Source organism: Thermoascus crustaceus (genome assembly GCF_041956765.1).
Source record: "Thermoascus crustaceus strain CBS 181.67 unplaced genomic scaffold VTN00scaffold_6, whole genome shotgun sequence".
In the NCBI taxonomy this organism is placed as follows: Eukaryota; Fungi; Ascomycota; class Eurotiomycetes; order Eurotiales; family Thermoascaceae; genus Thermoascus; species Thermoascus crustaceus.
In genome coordinates this window covers 451854-470715 of record NW_027192532.1, presented here as the reverse complement: position 1 = coordinate 470715, position 18862 = coordinate 451854, and the positions used below count along the sequence as shown (strand labels likewise).

General features: G+C 52.5%; 8 protein-coding genes across 8 annotated transcripts; 6 read left to right on the top strand and 2 right to left on the bottom strand.

Moving 5' to 3' along the window:
* Window positions 1–547: 547 nt before the first annotated feature.
* Window positions 548–1291, top strand: VTN00DRAFT_8536 (uncharacterized protein; the record flags this gene model as incomplete). Its single annotated transcript, XM_069435401.1, has 2 exons — window positions 548–682; window positions 836–1291. 2 exons carry the CDS (start codon window positions 548–550, stop codon window positions 1289–1291), a joined length of 591 nt encoding a protein of 196 aa, XP_069285351.1.
* Window positions 1292–2839: 1548 nt separating this feature from the next.
* VTN00DRAFT_8535 (uncharacterized protein) lies at window positions 2840–4195 on the bottom strand (the record flags this gene model as incomplete). Its single annotated transcript, XM_069435400.1, has 3 exons — window positions 2840–3903; window positions 3966–4031; window positions 4123–4195. The coding sequence occupies 3 exons, from the start codon at window positions 4193–4195 to the stop codon at window positions 2840–2842; spliced, it is 1203 nt and encodes a 400-aa protein (XP_069285350.1).
* A 1002-nt stretch (window positions 4196–5197) lies between these two features.
* Window positions 5198–5722, top strand: VTN00DRAFT_8534 (uncharacterized protein; the record flags this gene model as incomplete). Its single annotated transcript, XM_069435399.1, has 1 exon — window positions 5198–5722. One exon carries the CDS (start codon window positions 5198–5200, stop codon window positions 5720–5722), a length of 525 nt encoding a protein of 174 aa, XP_069285349.1.
* Window positions 5723–5748: 26 nt separating this feature from the next.
* On the top strand, window positions 5749–7041 carry VTN00DRAFT_8533 (uncharacterized protein; the record flags this gene model as incomplete). Its single annotated transcript, XM_069435398.1, has 1 exon — window positions 5749–7041. The coding sequence occupies one exon, from the start codon at window positions 5749–5751 to the stop codon at window positions 7039–7041; it is 1293 nt and encodes a 430-aa protein (XP_069285348.1).
* Window positions 7042–9927: 2886 nt separating this feature from the next.
* VTN00DRAFT_8532 (uncharacterized protein) lies at window positions 9928–11018 on the top strand (the record flags this gene model as incomplete). The annotated part of the gene is made up of 5 exons (XM_069435397.1): window positions 9928–9982; window positions 10037–10118; window positions 10193–10462; window positions 10522–10724; window positions 10789–11018. 5 exons carry the CDS (start codon window positions 9928–9930, stop codon window positions 11016–11018), a joined length of 840 nt encoding a protein of 279 aa, XP_069285347.1.
* Window positions 11019–11857: 839 nt separating this feature from the next.
* VTN00DRAFT_8531 (uncharacterized protein) lies at window positions 11858–13201 on the top strand (the record flags this gene model as incomplete). The annotated part of the gene is made up of 5 exons (XM_069435396.1): window positions 11858–12003; window positions 12121–12157; window positions 12241–12320; window positions 12406–12600; window positions 12706–13201. The coding sequence occupies 5 exons, from the start codon at window positions 11858–11860 to the stop codon at window positions 13199–13201; spliced, it is 954 nt and encodes a 317-aa protein (XP_069285346.1).
* A 524-nt stretch (window positions 13202–13725) lies between these two features.
* VTN00DRAFT_8530 (uncharacterized protein) lies at window positions 13726–14401 on the top strand (the record flags this gene model as incomplete). The annotated part of the gene is made up of 2 exons (XM_069435395.1): window positions 13726–13901; window positions 14026–14401. 2 exons carry the CDS (start codon window positions 13726–13728, stop codon window positions 14399–14401), a joined length of 552 nt encoding a protein of 183 aa, XP_069285345.1.
* Window positions 14402–15060: 659 nt separating this feature from the next.
* Window positions 15061–17994, bottom strand: VTN00DRAFT_8529 (uncharacterized protein; the record flags this gene model as incomplete). Its single annotated transcript, XM_069435393.1, has 4 exons — window positions 15061–16196; window positions 16251–17693; window positions 17791–17874; window positions 17934–17994. The coding sequence occupies 4 exons, from the start codon at window positions 17992–17994 to the stop codon at window positions 15061–15063; spliced, it is 2724 nt and encodes a 907-aa protein (XP_069285344.1).
* Between the last annotated feature and the right edge of the window lie 868 nt (window positions 17995–18862).

Genomic DNA, 18862 nt, shown 5'->3' with positions numbered 1-18862 from the left:
GATGCGAGGATGGGTACGCCAAAATGTACGCTTAATCTTCAGGGAATTCAATTTTGTCTACCCGGCGAGGATTCTGGATTACGATTCTCAGGACAAGAAACTCCAAAAGATGAGTCGCTTCCATACAGCTAAACTGGAGGGAAACATATTTTATATGACTAAGATTAAAAAGTAACAAGTGTCTACGCGCCAGGCGGGGAGACGTGGTCGCCGAACAAGCGTCCTGCATCTCTGCCTCACCACATACGCCAATGGTATGACGTCGATAGGGCAGGCCACATCATGTGTCGAGATACGATGCACGTGATTTATCAGTCCCTCTCAGCCCCTGGCTGTCGCGGCCAATGAGCATCGCCGAGTCCCCAGCCACCACAAAAGCGGGCTTCGGCAGCCCTTCAGCTCCTGAGGCACAGGATGACATGCCTGCGAGAGCCTTCTCAGCCTTCAGCTCGCTCTGAACACTTTGGCCTGTCTATAGAAGATTTGGTGTCACTTAGCACAGTTTTCTCATCGTTCAATTGATTAGTATGTCCTGCTTTGCTGTGCCATGTCCGTCTACGGACGGACCACTTATTGTGGATTTGTACTGCACGGCCTCGGTCTAGACACTTGGGATAGTTGGGGTCCTTGGGGACAACTCCACATCTTACAACCCCGCCGCTCGACTGCATTGAGCTCACAGGTGAAGTGACCATTTTCAACGTGCAATTGGAGTCAATTGGTCAATTTCGCTGTCGCAACACAGGAACATTGATCCCCCATCGCTCAATTCAGTCGCCCCTCAACATATCAAACGAAGTTAACATAGGCTTGTTCGACGGCAAGTCCTCAATAGTATCATCGTCATTTCGCGCGCGCCGCCACTCCCTTCTCGCCGGTCATCCTCCGGTTATCAATTGACGCACCACTCGTGACACTCTGCGCCCTCAATAATCTTCAATATCGAGGCTCAGGGCAGCCGGGGCCATCGATAAAGCGCGTCGGTCCACTCTTCATCGTCGTCGCGCAGCGCAAAACCACGCTCCGGCTTCATCAGGCGCATGATCCGGCATATCAAGTGGCTGCTGCGACACATCTGGAGATATGCTCGTCGACACCTCACCAAGGTGTTCCTGCTCCTCGTCGTGCCTCTTATCACATCGGCGTGCCGCAGAAGCTGCTCGCGATGACTGGAGTGCGTCTGCCCAAAAGCCTGGTCGGTGACATTGCCCGGTATGCGGGCGCCAGCAGCACCAGCGGACTGAGCGACATCTTTCACTGGTTGGTAGCAGTTGTGAAGACGTTCATTTAATGTCGAGTTGACATCGAGCGAACGGTTTTGTATCGGACTGTCAATTGACCGCCGACATGATACGTGGGTCTTTAGGCCTAGGTAGGTAAAAATCGAGCTCCGCAAGTTCCCCTAACTCCAGAAAATAATATGGGAGTGAGAAACGAACGTTTAAATCGGGTGGCTATCTCAATTACCGCTTTTGCAGAGAGAGATGCGGAATCTTCTCACTGGAATGGGAATTATGCTTCATGATCGTTTCTTCTATGAAAGGTCCATTCAAAGCAAAAAGAGAAATCACCAGACAAGGAGACGAAAAATAACTCACGTCCGAATAACGAATACTCATGACGATGTTTAACAATTCGTTTTCATGATTCAGATTTACTTTTTCACGAAGATATCTTCTGTGCCTTAGGTATATTCATAGTTAGCCAATTCAACTAATCCAATGGGGACTTTAATAGACAGCGTCATTGTCCCTATTATTAAATCTATCGAGTTCTATATCTCCCTGGCTCCATCTGGATCCAGCCACCCAGAAAAGGGAGTAACAAAAGTTGAGATACATTAGGCCGGGTATTAAAGAGCGATCAATCACAGACTTGAGCAACTCGTATCCGTTGTATCAGCCAGAGCGAACCCCAAAACGCGGACAGGGGAAGATAGAAAAGAAAGAAGAGCACACTGACTTGGTAACTCCGCTTCTACTTACTACATCATACTACCTACCCATCCTATCCTCCACAACCCTCTGAGAGCAACTTCAACCAGCCAGCCATCCCCCGGGTATAATACAGCTTTGCAAAGCACGATCTATATCCATCCAATCAGCCCTACCAGGTCCAGTCGGATGTGCTCGCTCCATGTACGGCATTCCTGTGTATACATTGGGTAGGTACTGCATACTGTACTCGCACACCGCCAGCAACCCCGCACGTGGACCTATACCATCCCCATCTCCATCTCCAGTCCATCGCCACGTCTCATGATTACTACCTTACTACCTACCTGCATACGTGCCCACACACTTCATGACATACTTACATATGCACGCAATATGCACTACCTAATGTAGAAGTGGACCGGACCTCAGTACCCCATACGATAAGCGATTTCAGGAATAGCCGGACAATCCTGAAACGGTCCTCGAAACATTAGGTACATAAGTGTCTATTTAGTTGCATATGATGTGTCTGCCTCTGAATGGCGGTGAGAATGAATGGGTTCCGGGGACTGGGACCCCGCTTACACTCGATTCGACTCGACTCGCAAGGCAGTATTCTGAGTATGGAGTACTCCGCAGTATACTATACTAATGATCCAAAGGGAAGAGTAAGCGCAATAGATGTTCAAAGGTTTGTTTTTTTTTTTCTGTTTTTGATAATGCAAGGTCTATCTACGTATTCAATTAGAAGGTACATGTGCCCCTTTCTTTTTTTTCCATTTACACATGCAGTTAGATGGACGTACAAAAGACAGTTTGAGAATGGAGGGTATGCAGAATTACTGTACAGGTTTAGAACAATAGGATGGTGTCTATTTTTGAAAGGGCCTCTTCGACCTTTTTCAGGATCTCTGTCCCCGCTTCCCCCTCTTTCTCGTTGCCCTAGTGTTTGAAGCAGCAGTGGTATTAGCCTCATCGGATGGAGGCTCCCCGTGACTCCCGTCGTCGCTTTCCATCTCAATTTCGACGGTGTCGTCCTTTTTCGATCCCCCAAGGAGCCTGCCTACCGTGGTCCGGAAACACCACGCCGGGAAACGGAATAGCATGGTGTCGCGCACCGTCGGGCGTTGGATCTCGTCGATGTCGAGAAGGAATTCCTGGCGCTCGCCGTCCTCGGTCTCTTCCTCGAGGAAGACGTTGCCGACCGAGTCGACGATCAGCACCTTGCCGTTCTCCGCAACGACACGCTTCCGGTCGCCGGTTGGGGCCGCCGTTTCACCCGTCGGCGTAGCAGTGCCAGAGCTCCGCGAGGCCGCTCCCTTGTTGCCTCTCTTGCTCTCTTTGCGGTTCTCCCTCTCCATCATACGCTTCTGGCGGCGGTTCATGGCCACGGCGCCAGAGTCAGCTGCTCCGTCAGACATCGGAGAGGGCGCAGTCGCACCGACCGAGTCCACTCCGGGAATGCCCCGGATTCCCAGCTCATCACCCCATGCGGCTCTCCTCGCCTGGCGGATGTATCTGTCGACAAAGTCCCGCTGACGCTTCCACCCAAGCACAAGCGCGGCATAGTGCGCAGCGCCACCGAATGCGAGGAAGAGACCGACTAGCACGGTGCCCAGGCCGGGGCGGAATCGCGAGTAGTAGTAACCCGTGCCTTTCCACTTGGGGAAGCCGTTCTTGAGGAAATAGTCGTAGCGCTCGCGGGCCGGGCTGCGGAGGATGTCGGCAACGGCGTTGAGACGGGCGGAGCGCTCATGAGCCTCCTTGACCTTGGCGGCGATTTCGCGCTGCGAGGGTCCCTTGGAGACGTGAACGCCGGGTTTCGTGCTCTTGGACCGGCTCTTGTCCCTGGAGCTGTTGGCGATGAAGGCGCGCTTGACCTTGTCTGGGTGGAGGAGCTTCGATTTCTTGCGGTAGGCCTTGTTGATGTCGTTGTAATCGGCGTTGGTCTTAACCTCCAAGAAGTCTGTGTGTTTCCTCTCAGTCAACAGGCTGTAGGGTACGAGAAGACGAGTGAAAGCGCTGTACCGTAGAATGTCACGTCGGGGCCCTCAGTGGCCACGATCTCGTCGCGAAGGCGGAAGATCTCATGATCTGCGGAGAGTTAGTCGTCGCATCCGAGACTTGCAACTGGTAATAATTATTACGGAGAACGAGTGGAACTGGGGAAGCAGAACGAACTGACCCTCCTTTGTCCAGGCGGCTGCGAGGACAAACAAAGCGGCCAGCAGCAGCAGCCGCAGAACGGAGTGCCTCATCTTGGGCCAGCCGGCAGCGAGTTAATGTCGCGGTGCCTAACGATGGCACGATCGGGATGACGGCAGACAATAGAATTCGGGGTAAGCGTAGTTGAGGACAGATCGAAAGCTAAGACGGCGGCCGCTGCTATCTGTCTAGTGGTTGCGGGCGGTCAGCGACTCCTCGTGCTCCGCAGTGCAGACGACGGTGGACTCAACGTGGACCAATGAGGGCGGGATGGAGAGGAGAACAGTTCAGAGGAGCCTTGCAGGAGCAGATGGGGTCATGGGGAGAAGAGAAATACTTAAGAGCCTGTCTATCCGGGGTAGGTTCGCAGTTCTGTAGGTAGACAACAATACAGAGACATAGGTCCCTGTTGAGCAGGCGACCTGACCTGGGCGTGTCTGCGGAGCATGTCTACCTCCTAACGCTCTACTACTGCATGTCTACTCGGTTGTTCCCACTGACCGCACAATAAAAAAAAGACAGCAGGCCTGTTCCGCAGACAGCGGACGGCTTCTCTGCTCTCCCTGCTCCCTCTGTTCTTCATACACTGTCACCATATCTTTGTGGCCCTGTGTTTCCCCAAGTATCCTCCGACAGATACTTCCAACCCCCGCATCCCGACGCACTGTCGGCCAGAGCCGTCGGTGAAGTCGCTGTGACAGCGTGAGGAGGGGCTCGAGACCGGGTCGACCGCCCTGTTGACCTGGAGGGTTTCTCGTGTCTTGACGCTTCTCTTTTCTGTCGACATCTTTGTGCTCGTGTCGATCCCCGGATCTCGACCTCAGTCGGGCCCGGGCTCCGGCCAGCCAGTCAGCGCAGCTCCCCTGGCACCGCCCCTGGTCCTCTGCAGCTGAAAACATCGCTTGCGGCCAGCTCACTACTTCCTTTTTGCCAGCAATTCCTCTTGCGTTCTCGCACCATCTCACGTTCTCCCACTAGTCGGTCGATCTTCTATTCATATCTTTCTGTCTACCTATCTCCCTGCCCTTTCGCTATACTACTTTCTCCATCACACAATGGCGCCCATCCAGATACCGTTTGAGATGATCACGTCGCGCTTCGGCGACCGCTTCAACAGCGTCCGCGCCCAGTCGATCAGCTCGCGCTTTGCCAACCTCAGACCGATCTCAGAGTTCCTTGACTTGAAGCGCCTGTCGAAGCCGGCAAACTTCGGAGAGGTCCAGAGCCGCGTTAACTACAATCTGTCCTACTTCTCCAGCAACTATGCGGCCGTCTTTGTCATGCTCAGCATCTACAGCCTGCTGACCAACCCTCTCCTGCTCTTCGTCATCTTCCTCGTCGCCGGTGGTCTGTACGGCATCGGTAAGCTCGGAGGCCGTGACCTCGACATCGGTGTCTTCCGCGCGACGACCTCTCAACTCTACACCGCTCTGCTCGTCGTCGCGGTGCCGCTGGGCATCTTTGCCTCGCCCATCTCGACGGTCCTGTGGCTGATCGGTGCGACTGGCGTGACCGTGTTCGGTCACGCTTCTCTGATGGATAAACCAATCGAGAATGCTTTTTCCGAGGAGGCGGTCTAGGTGGTCGGCCGCGAACTCCTTACGATATGCCCCGATGGGGAAGACCACCAGGGGCACGACTGGGGAGACAAGCCAGGAGACGAGCGACGCAGTGGGAGGATGAGGATGGACGGATAGAGGAGGTTGAAAGTGGGGAGGAGGATTATTACTACGATCAAGATATGCTGTTGGACGACCCGAGATGCGCTGCCAAGGTAAGTCAGCGTGGAAGGCGGGAGTTGCAGAAAATAAGCTACGAGCATGAGGAGGAGATGGGATCTTCGGACGGTGAGGACTACGATCTTGACGACAATGCGGACAGCACCATGGCGTACGCGGTTCAGCTGGCCATGATGGACAAGGAGGATTGGCTGGTCGAGAACGCTCTCGAGCGAATCCGGCGTGCTCACATGCTGGGGAAGAAGAACGTGCGGCTGTCACAGGAAGAGAAGGATGCGCTGGAGAGAAGACGGCTGCGGACGCAGGCCGCAAACGACTCTCAGAGCAAGAAGGGTGGCACCAGTCGTCCGTCCCCGGACGACAAGCGCAAGAGCAAGAGCAAGAGCAAGGCAGAGAAGACAACAAATGGCACCTCTGAGAAGGAAAATAAACGGCGGAGCACATCCGGTACTCCCAAGGACAGGCATGCGACGCCGTCTTCTCAGTCCAACGGCTCCTCGGGCAAGACGAAGAATACCCCTCCTGGGTACTATTCGTCCCCCGGCGTCCGTGAGTCGAGCTCTTCGCAACGCCCCCGAACGCCCCCAATGCACGCGATTCCGCCCCAGCAATTGAATGCGTCGCCCCATGCCCAGTATCAGCCTTCACTAAAACGCCATTCGGCCATTCCAGACATGAGTGCGTACTCATCATCAAGGAGCCAACCATTACCACGCCCACTTCCCGATGACTCTCAGTGGACCCCTATGCAGCGGCCATCGTCCGCCGCTGTGCCACGTGCGCAGGAACATCTTGAATACGAACACTATGTCCCGCTAGATGCTCGACATGGCTTTCACGCTCGCCCAACGGCAACCGGGTATACGCCTTATCGCCCAACATACGCAAACTCTGCAAACGAAACATCCTCCAGCAGCACATCTTCTGACCCCCCTAGTCCCCAGCGTGCCCCTCCCGAGTCTACTTCTTCTGAAGAAGACTCCAGCAGCGAAGAGGACGATGACGACGAAACCGAGGATGAGGAAGATGAGAAAGAGGTGGAGGTGAAGAAAGTACAGGGTCGGCCAACCCAAGCCGGCAACCAGACGCGTACTGCGACCAGTGCAGCTGCGAAAGGTAGCGGATGGGTCCGACAACGGAAAGGAGGAAGTCGCAAGTAACCTAATCCAGTCGAGTGCTTTTTTATGGTCTTTTTGTTTCTCTCGCCTGTTGTTTTCCGGCAACGAACCCCATCGTGGCTTATGTGGCAAAGAAACGTAACGGAGTTCATTGTAGACGGGGTTCTTTCTTATTGGGATGGACATGTCTTGTCTTGAATGTTCTTGACGCTTCTTTCTCTGTACCTCTTCGACCTTTATGCTTCTGTTTCACAGCCCGGAATGGTCATCATTTGCCGCATTGCGACCGTGTTTTTCTTCCTTCCAATACCTGCCTAGACAAGATAGCGTGTTTAATGATCGATACTATTCTTCCCGCCCCGCAAGTCATTGTGGTGTTCCTGTTTCATGAGTAGGGTGTCGCGCCATACAGGACATAGAAGCTTAGAGTTCCTAAGTCGTATATACGAAAAGCTGCGTTCAAGACTATATCTAGCATCAATGGGAGATACTCTGCCTGATTCTCAGGGCTTCCACCCGTCCAGAACCCTGGCTGGATAGTGACAATGATAGCCTGGAGTACCCTTCCAAAGAATCAAAAACACAAAAGCAATTTGAGTCACCGTTTCACTTGCTCCAACAAATCTATATCGAACGGTACGACAGTAGTAAAGAAGAGAATCAACATGCAACGGAACCTAGCCATAATCCATAGATGTTTTCACCTCTTTGACGGAAAGAGGATATCTAACTTAAGAACCTTTCCATGACTAATTCTTTAACCTTTCAAACGATCCTGAACACGAACAAGACCTACACCACGCCTCATCTGAGATATCGAAACAGAAGCAGCCCTAATAAAGTAAAGCAGCGGGTGTAGTCTTTGTTCTTTTTTTTTTTCAAAGGATATGGCAGGGGTCCCCGGACGCGGGTCCACGGGGCCCTGCAGCGGATGTATGTACAGTACTGTACTACTAGCGCTGTAGGGGAACGTTTCACACTGGTCTGAGATTGCTTTGTTCGTTCGACACAATGGAGATGTTCCAGAAGCGATCGGACAATGGGGGTATTTATTTATCGATACGTCTATCTACTTCTAGATTTGACTACGGCAACACAATGCAATGAAAGAAGTATTGGTGAAGGGAAAGGGGGGAAGCACTTAGGCTGCGAGAGAATGTAACCATCTGTCATCTATAGAGAATTACATACTTAAATTGTACTGTACAGTAGATTTCCAGAACTTTCGTTACCCAGGGTCCCCTGTCCAAGCCGAGCCATTTATCTCACTGCTTTTGCATTTGCTCCATCGGAAATTTTGCTGACCTATCATACCTACCTACTTAGGGATCTGGGTGGTGCCATCCACTACTAAGCTTCAAGATCACATGGGCATAAAATGGGAATCTGAGGAAGCTGCTAGGCATGGGAATCCTGGGGTATATAAATAAGGGTTTGATAGCTTATTGTATCTCTTTAATGACTTCGGACAATCGTTTAGATCTTCTACTGTCTCCTGCATACCTGCATGCGTAGTCCACATGGAGGTTGGTGGGTTCTCGTCAAGATCTGATAGGGTAATAAAGAAGTAGATATATTTCTTCGTGAAGGATATTCCACGAAAGAACCCGGATTCCGGTATGTTTTTGACACGCTAGACCTGCATAACGTATCGCAGATAAAGGAGATCTTTCAGTGGTCTGGAGGCCGCTATAATCGATAAATGACGATGGCCCCGCAGCTATTACCTCGTTCGGAAGTGGTTTCAAATACTAAAGTTAGTAATCAGGTAATCGGAGACAGCGGGTAGGGATCGATTGAGATGATGCTATTTTAGAAGTTGACTCCAACTTTATTGCTCTGTTGAAAAGCTTCTACACGGCAACCAGTGTGGCTGGAGGGCTGTGTGTGGATGGTGCCTGGTGTCGCGTGAGAGCGAATCGCCAAGGCTGCAAGTCAGCGAGGGATGATCACGGCAGGGGTTTTTTAGCAGCGGGGTGGCTTAAGCCACGGGCGCGAATCACGAGTTAAAAATAATGGATTCGATCAGGATTAGTTATAGAAGCGCTGCATCATTAGTCGTAGACGCTTGCACAGCCGGGCGCTTATGTAGTATAACTGAGCCATGACGTCGGCCGTGTCGTGTGTGAGTGCCGGGCGGGTCGGATGCACCGGTGAAGTCATCTGGGTCCCTAAAATGAAGAACCAACTCCCCCCGATCCGGGGATTTTGCACGGAGCTTCAAAGAAGTCAAATACCTGTTACTGTTGTGGGTGTCAGACTCTCCCGGGTCCTTCCTATTAGTTCTTGTCTCCGGGGTTGGCTTTTTGTGTTGTCGCCCGTCTTTCCCTTTCTCCCGCGGATAATTTGTGAGAAAAGAAATAAGACATTGTTGCATTGCGGAAGTCGACGTGCACGTCCTGTCCTGCCCCTGCGCCCCCCCCCCCCTACCCCAGACGTCTTTTTCGTTCAACCTTCACATCGCCTGGTGGGAAAACGACTCCGCAAACCCAGCAATCCTTCACTCGCTTGGATGTTTCGGGTTTTTGGAGTTAGGGAAGGAAGGAAGCTCTGTCTCCTAGCTGCATGCATGAGACCTGATAGATGCAGATCCATTGTCGATTGTATGGGCATGCCCTGGAGCCGTCAAATTGTTTATCAATAGAGTAAGTTGAATCCAACCCACTTTATACCGCGCATATATCACCTCTAGATCCTTTATATATCATATTTGCGGCGCAAATGCATCTGACTATGATCTGTCCTGCAGTCGTCTCATCATTTCGTATCGAAGAACGGCGCATTATTCCCCCCGTCTTTCGCTCGATTGAGCCTTTAACACATAAGATCGGATTTAAGAAACAGCTTTGCCATATAATAATATTTCAGCGTCTATAATATAGGAAAGGGCGTGGGAGCAACTTTCTTTTAATATTATTAATCGCGAAGATGTGGATCATATCGTTCTGGCTGTTCCCAGTCATATCCTCCTTCATGTGGATCGGTACGCCTGATGGGATCTCTAGCGATTGCACAGAATTCGGCTGACATTCTGCAGCCATGCTTCTTGCGATGCTTGGCAACTGGGCTGTTCGGGACACCCCCAGATATCCGAGTATGGAGAGAGGACAAACGATTGCGTATGGTCTACCGCTATTTCCCATGACAGCGTCGTGCACCGATTGAGCTGACATTCGCAACCCGTCTGGTTTAGCTACATCTCCGATATTGGTGCCCAGGGTCTCAAGCCCCTCTTCATCACTGGAAGCGTTATCACGGTCGTTTTCCTGGATCTATCCTTCATTTCGGAGCGCTGGCTGAGACACTCTGGCCAGCTGGTGCCGAATAAGGGTAAACTGGACAAATTCTTCGCGATCGCGTCCATCTTTTTCTCTGTCGCTGGCGCTCTTGGTCTCATTCTCCTGTCTATCTTCGACACTTGGAGGCACCCAGAAAAGCACGTTGGATTCCTCATAATGTTCATGTAAGTGCTTGCAGTCGATGGACTTTGGGAGGCAGGTGAAGCTGATTTTCCGCTGCCAGGGTTGGCTACTTGATCAGCGCGCTCTGCCTCTGCGCGGAGTACCTGCGACTGGGAATTTTCTATCGCTCACAACACCGGATCCTATTCATCAGCTTCTGGATCAAGCTCAGTTTCGTTATCATTGAAGTCGCTCTCGCAATCGGCTTTGGTGTCTGCGGTCATCACCCACATAGAAGGAACGCCTCTGCGGTACTGGAGTGGGGTATGTTTTGTCTTTTCCAAGTCCATTCCTCCCAGTCGTTAAAAGTGGTTCTAACGCCTTCCAGTGATCGCTCTTGTTTTTACCTTCTACATCTTTTCCTTTATCATCGACCTGCTTCCCTCCGTCCGCACGCGCCACCATCTGCCGCAGGGCGAGAAGAGACTCGAGATGGCCGAGACCGGCCCCAATGCGCCCCGGGCCGGCGCCCAGCAGGACATTGTATACGAAGAGCCGCTCACTACCGACTCCATGGGACCAAACGCCAACACCTACCGCGGGCAGGTCATCCGTTGACGTGCCAGCTCCATTAACCAGGTGGTTCAGCTCCCCAGAAACCAATGGGGGGTATAGATTCCACCCGCTCCGAATCTCGTGTCCATATCAACTACAATCTTTGCCATTTCCTTGTTTTTCTTCACATTGCTTTTTTTTTCTGTTTCTATGTTTGGAAATTCGGTGGGCGGGTTCATTTATGCATCAGAAGGTGCATATGCTTTGGGATTTCTAGGACGTGCATTTCTGTGATTAGATACCTCGGCTAGCTTGCCATTTCTTTTGTCATTTTTCTGGTATTTTGTCACTGTACTTTTGCATTAGGCATGTGTTCTCGTCGATTGACGGAGAACTGTACTTTGTATCTATATTTGTTGAATAGTGCGCTAGTATGTACAGTACTGTGAACTTGTATCCACTAGAACTGCCACGAATGGCTGACTTTTCGATTCCAGCAGTATCTATGTGACCACCGTAGATTTAAGAACCTCTCTGTTTAGAGTAAATAGAGTCACGGCGGAGTTGGATCCCGCGGCTGCGGGCCATCGGCAAACGGGGCGGCTCTCCGCCCCACCGGCTCACCGACTTGATATCTGCCAGGCACCAAGGCGTTTCTTCGACTTCGTTTCTTTTGTCGCTGCGCTGACTGGCCGCGGCGGTGGAGTGTTTGCTTTTTCCTCTTCGTTATCCGCCCTATCTTGTCGTGTGCGGCCGCCGGGCCAGATCACAATCGTAACCACTGCCCTTTTCCGGCCCTTGCTCAGTCGGATTTTCTCCATATACCTAATTACCTACTTTGTTTGCATTTATCGTTATTATTATTAAGCATAAAGACCTTTTTTATTTAGAGGACCGGACCTATGGCCAGAAGGAGATCGAATCCGGCGGTCCCTACCAGCCCAACCAGCGTGGCCAGCTTCGATCTGGGGTCCGCCGATCGTCCGTTCGACAACATCCTCAACTTTCGGGACGTGGGGAGCTCCATCAACAAGATCTACGGTTCTCGGTATGCCATTCTTCTGTATACTTTACTTACGGGAGATGATCTCCCGACTAATTTACCTGTTTAGAATTCAAGTGAAGTAGATGATAGTGGCATGCTGATTTGGACTGTGTCTTGTAGAATCCTCAAGGAAGGCGTGCTCTTCCGCAGTGCACGGGTATATATACAGAGTGCTTTTCAGATAGATGTTGCTTTTGACTTATCCTGATCTTCTACTGACGGTCATTTGTCTCATCTCAGCCGGATGACGCCTCCGAGAGGGATAAGAAGCGCCTGGTGGATGAACTGGGCATTTCTACTATCATCGATCTCCGATCCAAGTATGAGAGCCTCCCCCCTTTTCACCTCACCTCTCGTCTTTTTTTTTCTTCGGTGTTTACTGAGACTACCGGCTAACGCACGCAGCACGGAACACGTCATGGCCACCGAGAAACGGCGATCAGCCATGTCGCTAGAGACCGACGCCGAAGCCGCCGCCGTCATGGCCGACCCGGACGAGCATCTGCTGGAGCTCCCCGGCGTCCGACGATTCGCCATCAGCCTCACGGGGCGAGCGTTTGAAAAAGCACTCCTGTGGCGCTTGGACTGGTTCAGATTCATGTTCGCAGGCCACCACCGCTCTTCTTTCTTCTCCTTTCTTCCCGTCGTCCCCCAGAGAAAAGCCGACGGCTGACCAAGACAACCTTCGTCCTTTTGCAAATCCAGAAAAGTCCTGGCCCTCGCCGCATCGGGCTACCGCCAAGACGCCGTCAGCATCGTCGGCCGCGAGGTCATGCGGCCCCGCGGCCTGATCGGGCTCGCGCAGGACACGCTCGACTGCAGCGTGGACGAGATGCGCGAGCTCTTCGACGTCCTCGCCCGAGACGAGACCTACCCGACCGTCATCCACTGCACGCAGGGCAAAGATCGTACAGGCCTCCTGGTGGTCCTGCTGCTGCTCCTGACGCGCGCCGTCCCCGTGGACGTGATCGGCGCCGACTACGTCAAGTCGGAGCCGGAGCTGATCCCGGAGCTGGAGGAGCGGATGCAGGAGATCCGCGCCATCGGGCTGACCGAGGATTATGCCAAGTGTCCGCCGGGGTGGACGGAGGCGATCACGAACTACCTCAATGAGAAGTACGGAGGGGTGGAGGGGTATCTGCTGTCGCTGGGGATCGACCGGGAGAAGCAGGAGAGGATCCGGAGTCGGTTGCTAGCATAATCATGACTGCCGGCAATATCTGTATATTTCCTTCCCCCCCCCCTTTCTTTTTGTTTTTGTTTCTAAAAAGTGGAGTTGGACATGGCATTGTCTCTTATCTCTTATTACGCTTCTGAAGCAGCATAAATACGTGAGATTATAGATAGCGTGGTACATAGTACATAGTATTATTTAGCCTGATGTATCTATAGACTAGCAACTCAATCTATACCCCGTTTCCCTTCCTATCAAAAACCACACCTCATTGCCCATCTCGACAAGGCGTACCTCATTGCATGATCTTAGTGCTAAGCAAGTAAAGTGACGTTATCCGGCGTCATGTCACGGGCTCGGTCGGAGGGCATACTAACATAACATCAGGTACAGCAAGTACCTTGGCCCTACCGTATGTAGATCAATCACCATATTAATCGATCAATTAGTTAAGCTACTTACTCGATTAAATTAAATCCCACCAATCTCAATTCCTCCTCAAAAACAGACAGAAAGATAAGAAAAGAAAAGAGACAAAAAGAAAAAGAAAAATGACAACCGACGGCGCCGCCGCCGTCACCGCCGTCCCCAACTACCACAACTACTCCCTCCATGCCATCGTAGCCGCGTACGGCCTGGCCATGGTCCCGCACGGCTACTACACCTACAAACTGATGTCCGTCACCAAAGACCGGGACGATCTGAAGGGTGTGACGAGTAATTTCTTGTGCGTGGCCTAGCCTAACCTAACCCACCCTACCCGTCTGTCCAAGAATACCTACTACCTACGTATGCCTCGCAAACATAGGTATCCATATCAATGTCAATTGATATATATACTGATGACAAAGAGAGAGAGAGAGGCAGAACAGACCCCGCCAAAACCTCCTCAACTTGCGACCCCCGCGTCTCCCCGAGTCCACCTTCTCGACCCTGGCGCGGGCGCGCGGCGCCCACCTCAACGCGTTGGAAACGGCCCCGCTCTTCGCGGCGGCCATGTTGGCGGGGAACATGGCGGGTCTGGAACCGGGCGAGCTGAACGCGGTCGCGGCGCAGTATCTCGGCGTGAGGTGTCTGTATACGGCGCTGTATGTGGGGTTGAGGGGGCAGGAGACGTGGGCGTATCTGCGGACGGGGGTGTGGGCGTGGAGTGTGGGGTTGCCGGTTTGGGTGCTTGTGAGGGCGGGCAGGAGGTTGGATGGGAGGAATATCGCTGGTAGGACTTAGGTAAGGGGTGGGGTGAAGGTATTATTGTGGAAAGCAAAGTTGAATCTCAACGTTTACAAAGAGTTAGCAATATAAAGACTCTTATCACTACACCATTCTGCAAGCGACAACTCGGATATCACGCTTTCCTGATTCAGAGGGAGAGAGAGAATACTAATTAGAACAAACTAAATCACTAGCACTAGCAGCAATTCCATATTCCAATCATACAGTGCACAGCCGAACAGCTGGCAGGTTGGTATTTCAGCATCATTCCCTAAGGTATCAGCGATAATTGCACAAAGTGAAGCGTCCGTCAACAGAGCTAGCAGCGTGTGTTGTCATATTACCATCTCCTCCTCTGTCTTCCGTGAGCTCTCATTAAATCCGTCAAACAATAGATCCTGCAGGGGATTCTGGGGAGCGGGGGATTAAGGTTGCAAAAGATGAAACAATCGTAATGTACATGGAACCTGCATCCGGATTGTCATAAGGGATAATTGGAGCAGTAAAAAACACAAGTACATATACAAATCAAGCTATCAGAATCAAAATGACAGAACGACAGGCACCGAGAGTACAAAGGGAATCAAAAGCCTTCAAGATCATAACATAGACCAACCAGATTAAAAGCAAATAGCAGGTCATAAATTCCCAAATAGATAAGAAGCAGATAGACGCTACAGAGCTTCCGAGAACCTCGAGTCCCGCGCAGGGCTGCCGCTTACTTGTCCTGCCTGCGGAGCAGGTCTCGGCTGCGGAAGCGTCTCTACAGCCCCGTTGCCCAACTGCTCGCGCTCAGCAGAGGTGACGCGGCGGATTTCCGGTCGGCCACCTTGAGCAGTCCCGTCTCCTGCTTTCTCAGCGGTCGGGCTCGTTGGCGAGGTGTCATTGGACTTCCCTGTGAGCATGTTCATGAAGCTCTTTCTCAGACGGGCCCGTTTGCCTGTGCCGTTAGTCTGAGTTGGAGATTGACCTTTCGGAGACTTCTGGCTCTCACGGTTCTCCTGAGCTGAGACCGTCGACGTGCTCCATTGCCGCATTGGTGGCGTCGTCGGTTCCGCGTTGTTGGAAGAAGAGCGACGTGAGGGTGCGTTTTCATTTGATCGGATCTGGGCAAGATCGTTCTCTGTAACGGGATGGGAGCTGAGTGCCGTTCCACGCCCGCTGTCCCTCGAGGCCGCCCTAGTTGAAGCTGCTCCGGTCAAAGCTGCTCCTCCAACGAAACTTGAAGTTCGCTGCGCTGTCTCCGGGCCGCTTTCGGTGGCTTTCTCGCTTGGAGGTGACGGCTTGCGTGGTTGACGACCCCTTCTCCCTCTAAACCAAGCTCTGATTTTTGACTCCCCTTTCGGAGATGTTTGACTGGGTTCCTCTGCCGCTGCCGCAGCTGCCACGGCGTTAGCAGCAGCCTCACCTCCACCAGCAATCACGTCCTCATGATCTTCTGACCGAGCACTCTCTGGCTGAGTAGTCTCTGCTTGAGTAGCTTCTGGCTGGGTAACTTCCGGCTGAGCAACTTCTGGTTGAGTAACTACTGGTTGGATATCCTCCGGTTCAGCAGACTCCCGGTCAGTAGTAGCCGGCGCAACAGGTTCAGTCTGAACGGCTTCAACGACATCGACCTCCCCGGTGGGCATACCCTCCTGGGCGCTCTGATATCTGCTGGCAGCCTCTGGAGTCTCCTCTCTTTCTGGAGTTGCCTCTCTGCCTCTCTCTCGTCTCGATTGTCTCCTCCATAGCCGCTGTTCCTTCTTCTCCTGACGCCGCTGCTCAGCCAGTGCTGCCCTCTCCTCTTTCGCTGCCTGTCTATCCGCCGCTGTCTACTCGTTAGCACTGTTAATCAGACACATGAAGTAACGGAACAAAGTACCTTTTTGCTTCTTCTGCTCTGCTCTCATATCAGCCTCTCTTTCCCGTTCGATAGCCTCCCGTCTTCTCCTCTCTTCTTCATCTAGACGTCGTTCAAGTTCTCTGGCCCTCTGCTCCTCAGCCCGCTCGGCAATCTCATCAAGAGTCGGCTGGATCCTTGACCGAGCCACGGCTTCCACATCGACAGCATCCATGTATCTTGCACCGCCGATATCAAGTTTTCCGACTAGCGCAAGCCGGCCTTCGCTCTCGAGCCTTGCCCGCTCCTGAGCCTTCTCTTCCCATTCCCGTTGTATGGCGAGAGAAGGCCTGCCAGTCTCCGCGTACACTCTTTCATCCATGTCGTGTAACGCAGCATCAACGTTCCTTCGAGCAACTTCCATCAAGTCATCGCGGTCTCTCCGTCTCTTTTCGTCCACCTTTTGAAGCCGGTCCTGCAAAGTCGACATCTGGTTCCTTATCGCCATAGATCGCTCCACATCAATCTTCGAAGCATCGCCTTCACTTGACGTCCTTCTTCTCAGCATAGAAGTCATAGATAGACGGTTTCCTGGAGGCGGAGTGGTCCCGTAGAAGGCCCTGTAAGTCTCGTGCTCTTGCTGCAACCTAGCCAGCTTCTCGGAAGCGAGCTTCTGCGCGGCCTCCTGCAAATGCACTGGCCGCTGAAACGTCGTGGTTTCACCGATTGCTGTCAGTGAGTTCTGGTGTGCGCGGATATGACCTCTCTGAGCTGCATAGATCGCTTGGCCAGCCAGGCCTTGCTCATCTTTGTTCCTCGATATTGCGTACATCCCCTTTGCCATCGAGACGGCTGCAGCTCGTAGTGTGTCCCTCCTATGTTTCTCTTCCGCCTCAAGGTCGACCGGTGGCTTCGAAGTGTACAGCTGGACGTTGGCCTTAGCGATATTATGTATCCGGCTGGCCTCCATTGACCGGTCCAGACTTTCCAGGATTGCTTCACTGGTCGGACGGGGACGGGTACGATGAGAGATACTGGCTGCATGACGAGCCTCAGTAGCTTCGGGACGTATAATAGGCTTGGTTGGAGCGGATTCCGCTCTTCTCCTACTGATTGAATAGGCGCCACTGGCGGCATGGAGCGCCCCTCTCTGTCGACCAGCGGCCACATCGCCCTGGACGATACGTCCACCGCTGATCCTGACCTGCTCGGCCGCGGTGCGATCATACTCCTGCTGCTCCGGGGGAGCTGGAGCCGCTCTACGATCTCTCACCGCCATCAGGGCAGCTCTAGAGCCTTCCGCTTTCAATCGGGTCGGTGTCTGGGGCCGCTCGATCACGGGCTGGTAGTCCTTGGCATGATATGCTGCTCTCTCAGCGGCTGGCTCTTTCTTTGGTGTCCAGAACTCAAGAGGTCTCTGAGTTCGCTGGGCGTGACTTGCGGCGGCACTTGCCGACGCAAGGGTGAGACTTGGAGGAGGGGTTCCTGATAGCACAGCCCTGTCAGACCGTGGAACAGAATTCCATGACCAAAGGGCAATGGCAGCTGGTAAGGGGAAGAAGAGGAGAGCTCGACAGCTTACCCGTACGTACGACCTCTTCTGGCAGTTCGCGGGGGTCGCGCTTTTTCTCTTCGAGTCTGGTCACGTAGACGGCGGCACTCGCAGCTGGACCAGTCAGCTTAGATGACCTTGACATAATATATGTATGGAGACAGGGGCATTACCATGGTCCGCTAGCCTGGGATCAGAGCTGGAGGCAGCTCCTGGCTGTACGCTCGCTGACATGCTCGACAAAGGGCTGCAGAGTGCGGCAGATAAGGATCAAGACGGAGCGTCGTGATAGACATGGCCTGACAGACAGAGAAGATTGCAAGAGAAAGGGCCACGGGAAAGGGCGGAAGCGAGGAGTTGGATACTGGAACGGGTTGTTCGTCTGTGACGTACTGCGAGAGAAACCAAACCGCCCTGCTCAGCCCTACCGGTTTAGCCTCAACACGAGACGGCCGAGATCCGTGGCGCAGCCTGATGTCACGATTCGGTCTAGACCGTCGCACGTTGCATTCTTCACGGCATCCCCCACTAAAAGCTTGGCCATATATTTTACTTCACTTTTAACCAGCGACCGTGCGATCGCGGGTTTACGGACGCGGGGTATCCGGACCTGGCGGTGGGACAGGGTTGTTCGCGATTGTGGGTATTTGATATTGACATCACCAATGTCACGAGGTAATAATGATAAGAGAGTGGGGAACGAGGTATCTCTTTCTTTTAGCTTAGATAAAGTCGATAAATGTGGGGAACTGTACTTTTTAGTCTCGCTTCTGCTTTTATCTAGAATCTAGAGGTTTGTTCTCACGGCGCACAGCAGTTATATGTCCGTGTGTCAGCAGATCTCACTAACTATATGACGCTATTTTCAGTTCAGTTCAAGAGGTCGATCGATTGATCGACATACATACATACTGCATACATGATACAGCCCGCCTCTTGGCCTTAGCCCCAAACACAGGAATGAAAGTCGTCCTCTTCCTGCCACATACCTCCGTTTCTCCGATTGAGATTATCTCTATTATTTATAGATATTTGGCTGTGCTATGCTAATAGTATACACGTGGGTTAGGTAGGTAAATACAGCGAAGTTCTTGATTAGAGT